Here is a 4981-nt window from a genome sequence, read left to right as displayed (position 1 = left end):
GATTTCTGCTAAAATATTTATCATTTTTAGAAGCCATAGAAAGGATTCCTCCACCATTTTCCCCGTCGTCCTGAACGTCAGCGTCTCTGAAGAGTTTTGTGCACAGTGCAGTTTGCCAGTTCACTCATGGAGCTGCTGCTGGGGTAAGAGTCTTTATTAGGCTCCAGATCCTCTGTGACTGAGAAAGCTGTTACTGAAAGTGAGTGAGGCAGTGCTGCCCCCTGGAGGCTCTAACATGCTCCGAGGGATTTCGGAGGTTCTAAATGTGTGGGTGAATCAAGAGCCATCCTGATGCTCTACTTCAGCTTGGAGCTTCTGCCCTCTGAGACTCACTGCTGCTGAGGGTTGGCCCACATGTGCAGCCTAAAGTTTCTGGAGATTTAAAGCTAAAAACCCTTCTGTAATTAATAAAAGACCCTCATAATAATGACGATCATGATGAAGCCAACCAACGATGACCTCGGACATCAGAGGCCTGGCTTGCAGCAGTCTGGACGGTTGCTGTGTAGATCTCCTTCAGGACTGGCTGACAGCAAGATCAACACCGACGTCATATAAGGAATTCATTTTTAAATTTATGTGGATAGTTTTGACATGTTCTCTGTTAAGCTCAAGAGATCTCAAGTTGAGCAGAGCTGAAGTTTTGCAAAAGCTGGGATTGAAAATACGTGAGGCTCGAGGAGACGAAGATGGTGGGGTTTTGGCGGAGGTCGTTTTAAAAGACGAAGGTGCTATGACACGTGATTTTCTTTGTGGGATTTGGTGGCTTTTTTTGCAGTTCTATTTAAGTGAAAAATCAACCACAACAACCTTAATTACAACAGACACTAGACCGAGCGCTATACAGATGTGAGTTAAATACTAGTGCTGCATTGTGCATAAACCTGCTCCAGGTGTTTGTGATCATGTGACTTGGTGAGTGACGTGAACATGAGCAGTGCTGATGGATGCTGTAGTCCCGCAAGCTTATCGGCTCTAACCTGACACCTGATCATGATCATGATGGAAAGCTTGATTAGAGAATCATTTACAAAGTTGCACAAATAAATCACTTTGTATTTGATACTTACAGACTTTTATTTTGTCCTTCAGATTGTGATTTTTTTTCTGACTCCTCAGCTGTCCGTCCATCATGAAGCTGAATCTGTTTCTCCTGTTTCTCACTGGTGAGAGCATTTTTATAAACCACTCATTAATATTACACACATTAATATTGCATTTACCTCTAACCCTATTTATATCTGATTTTACTAAACTGTAAATAAACAATAACTTTATATTACTCTGCCTTTATCATTTGCTGTCTCTTTTTATTTTTCAGTTTCTAACTTTCTCTATTTTACTGACTTTAACAAGTTTAGCTATTTATTTATTTTACTGAAATTTTTTATTTTATTTTATTTTTTACTGTTACAAAACTGACACAAACTACTATACTCCTTTGTTTTATTTATACTTGTTTTATCTAAACTGTTCACGTCTGAGCCACTGGTAGTTTCAACACTTACTGAAATGATTTCAAATTCAAATTATTATCCTTAATTTCATGAGAAATTTTATATATATATGTGTAATATATAAGAGAGAGAGAGAGAGTTTGGAATTTAAAGATAAAGATATAACATTTAAATTAGTATGAATGGGTGTGTGAGTGTGTATGTGATTGTGCCCTGCGATGGACTGGCACCCGCCTTGTGCCCCATGCTCCCTGGGATAGGCTCCAGGTTCCCCCACGACCCTGAAGAAGGAGTAAGCAGTAGAAGATGGATGGATGGACGGACGGACATTTCATTTATAAACTTTGTAAAATAAATAATAAAACTGATTTGGTGAAGAGGCTGGTAGATGAGATGAAGCCCACCAGAGGCAGTTCCTCCCTGGACCACTAGAGGGCACCGACACTCACTGTGTCGAACTTCTTCTTCTGTTGTTTCCCCCATTTCCTGTTATGATCAGTCACACCGGTGTTATATTTCTTATTAGACTCCTTATTTAAGTTCCCTGTGTTCCCTCTTTGTTTGTCGGTGCATTAAGTTTGAGTTCGTGTTTTTGTGATTAGTGAGATTTTGGTTATTGTTTGCCCCGTGTTTAGTTTTAGGGTTTTCACACAATAAGATTTTCATTTAAATTTATTCAGTTCTCTGCATGCAGATTTATTTTATAGGCCATGTGCAACAAGTCGTCAATAACTAAAGTCACGTCAGTAAGCGAGGTCTGATTTGGCAATCATGTATTTCCTCAATTCCTCCTGTACATGTTTCCTATTCTGGTATCTTTTCCTCAGACCCTCAGAGGAAGGAGCTTACAAGCGAGGAAAGAAAACAAGGCCCAACTAAATCACTGACTTACTTATTGTCACTGAACTGAACTGCAGGATGGAATTGTTAATTATACATTGCTAATTCTTTAATTTAGCCATTAGGATTATCTATATTCAGATATTCACCAGTTAAAGTTTACTGTGTGTTTCATAAAATATATCATCACCAGCATGTCTGGTCCCAGTCACTGTATCCATCCTGAGAACCGTCCCTCCCAATTATAACCTGATGATGACACTGGTGACCTGGCCTGACGCACAGAATTACTGCAGGGTCATGTACACTGACCTGGCAACCATCCTAAGTGATACTGATTGGCTACGATTTGAGAAAAAACCAGCAAGTAAAGGTCTGACAACATCTGCCTGGGTCGGATTGTACAATGATCTCAATAGCTGGCGCTGGTCCTTAAACGATCTCCCACTGACGAGTGTCACTTATACCAATTGGGTCCCTGGACAGCCTAATAATCGTCTTGGAAAACAAGCATGTGGTATAATAGGTGACAGTAATGGATATATTGGATGGATTGACAGACCATGTACAGAACTAAACTCCTTCATATGCTACAATGGTGAGTCAATATCCTGATGTTAATTTGCCTAGTCTTGGTTTGATGGCTGGTTTTTCACATTTTGGGTTGTATCTTGGTATCATATTGTCTGTGAGACAGAGACGTGACTTTTGTTTATTTATTTTTTCACAGCTAATTTCAGTGGTGCTGCCAGGTTCATCGGCATCAGTAGTTCTTATTTAACCTGGCCTCAAGCTCAAACTTACTGCCGAACACATCACACAGACTTGGCCAGCTCTCTTAACAGTTCAGACGACGACATGTTACTGCAGGTGAGGGATAAACAGGGTGATTCCTGGATTGGGCTTTACACAGGCACTTGGAAGTGGTCAGACGGGACCAACGCTTCAAACATCCCATGGGCTCCTGGACAACCTGATAATGCTGGGGGTTACGAGTACTGTGCAGTGGTTAATAACGGACTGTTCTACGATGAACGATGCGCCAACCTGCACTATTTCTTCTGTCACACCAGTGAGTCTTCTGTTTTCTCTTATTCTAATATCACATCAAAAATGTATTATTAAGTTTTGTCTTTGTCATTTTCTGTGTCTTCTTTGAAAAGAAAGACATTTTTGAAAATCTTTAGATGCCAAAAGAAGAAAATGATATAATAATAATAATAATAATAATAATAATAATAATAATAATAATAATAATAAATGCTCTTTTTTATGCTTATAAACACCTTCATCTACAATTTGTTGGTGTTCAGTGCCTTCTGGGTAAACTGTCTCTCAGAAATTTACCGCTATATCGAGCAAACTTCCCTTGAGATAATAAAGTAAAGGGATGGTTGATGAGAGCTCATTAAAATATTTGAATGCAGCAGAAAGTAGCTCACAGTTCACGAGCAAATGACGGCACAAGAAGACGAAAGGAGATGAAGTTCAAATTAAACAATTTGTTTTCATTTGGTGCAAAAAGTCATTTAGAAATATGATTGTGAAATTTTACTGTATAAAAATATAAATATACCATAAACAAAATGATAATGTAATCAAATCTAACACATAAAGGAGTGTCTGTGCAATTAATGTTCATTTAAGATTGAACTCGTTAAGCCATATATCATAATATTCATTCAGACGGTGCAGTGTCCTGAAGAGGGAAAACTTTACATTATGGAGAAATTAAAGTGTGTGTGTGTGTGTGTGTGTGTGTGTGTGTGTGTGTGTGTGTTCCACAGTTTACCCAGCGAGGGGTCAGATAATGAGACTGCAGGTGAAGTCTGATGGGAGTGTGTTTGATCCTGCTGTGCAGTCGTCCATTTTAGATCAGGTGAGTCACATGATGTCTGTGAAATTTGGAGAAACCCATATTAGCATTTCTTACTCTCAAATTTCTTTCATTCTCAAGAATTTTGCTCCTTTTATTATTTCTTGTCTTCTCGGTGACACGTATTCCTTTTATTTTTGGCTTGAGTAATTAAATCCTGATTCTGATCCTCAGATCAAACAGAAACTGGAGGAAAAAGGCATGTTGGAGAACACCACAGTGACCTGGAAGGTGCAGCCAGATGGAAACATCTTCCACAAGAAAAAGGATGATCTGTAACGTCTAAACGCTCACCTTCAAGTCAAGCAGATTCCAAACTGACTGAAATTTTATTTAACCTACAACATTTCAGCTTTAATCAGTAGGCAGTGTCAGAGGACAAGATTAGCCAGAAGTAGAGGAATAAACGTATTTAATTGCTCTGATTGGAACACGCCCACTTTGACTTTGCAACCGAAATTTTAAAGTCAGATTTCACTGCAACTTTTTAATATTGAACATGTTCAGCTTTTGCTGCAAGAGGCCACTGAACACAGTGATGAGGAGAAAGTCAGAGAGGGTGTGTTCAATACTGGGTTTAATGCATCAGTGTGTTGTAGTAAAGAATAATTCTTATATAGAATATAGTGAATGTAACAGAACCTGTAAATACACTGTGTGTACTCTGAACAGTCATATATAATGCACTTGCCACTATTACTGTCATTTATTTCTTCCACATCTACAGTTATAAATATATACTCATTTCTTGTATTTTGTTTCTATTTTCTGTATCTAAAGGCATTAATAATATACATTAATATCATCA

The 4981-nt window shown here is 38.4% G+C and overlaps 1 protein-coding gene across 2 annotated transcripts in view; it reads left to right on the top strand.

The window, feature by feature from the left end:
- The window catches only part of LOC108260516 (macrophage mannose receptor 1), a 7443-nt gene extending 2462 nt beyond the window's left edge, over positions 1 to 4981 (top strand). The window contains exons 6-11 of one of the 2 annotated variants that reach the window (XM_053677582.1): positions 31 to 143; positions 1120 to 1166; positions 2491 to 2895; positions 3028 to 3369; positions 4085 to 4176; positions 4348 to 4981. In XM_053677582.1, coding sequence (XP_053533557.1) covers positions 127 to 143; positions 1120 to 1166; positions 2491 to 2895; positions 3028 to 3369; positions 4085 to 4176; positions 4348 to 4452 — 1008 coding nt within the window. In that variant the 5' untranslated portion in view covers positions 31 to 126 and the 3' untranslated portion in view covers positions 4453 to 4981. Of the gene's footprint in view, positions 1 to 30; positions 144 to 1119; positions 1172 to 2490; positions 2896 to 3027; positions 3370 to 4084; positions 4177 to 4347 lie in introns of those variants that run through there. The other variant, XR_008393786.1, reaches the window with a different exon arrangement.

The sequence above is a fragment of the Ictalurus punctatus genome, chromosome 29 (assembly GCF_001660625.3).
Source record: "Ictalurus punctatus breed USDA103 chromosome 29, Coco_2.0, whole genome shotgun sequence".
Lineage (NCBI taxonomy): Eukaryota > Metazoa > Chordata > Actinopteri > Siluriformes > Ictaluridae > Ictalurus > Ictalurus punctatus.
Note: the sequence above shows the minus strand (reverse complement) of the source record. Positions and strands in the feature narration are given on the sequence as shown.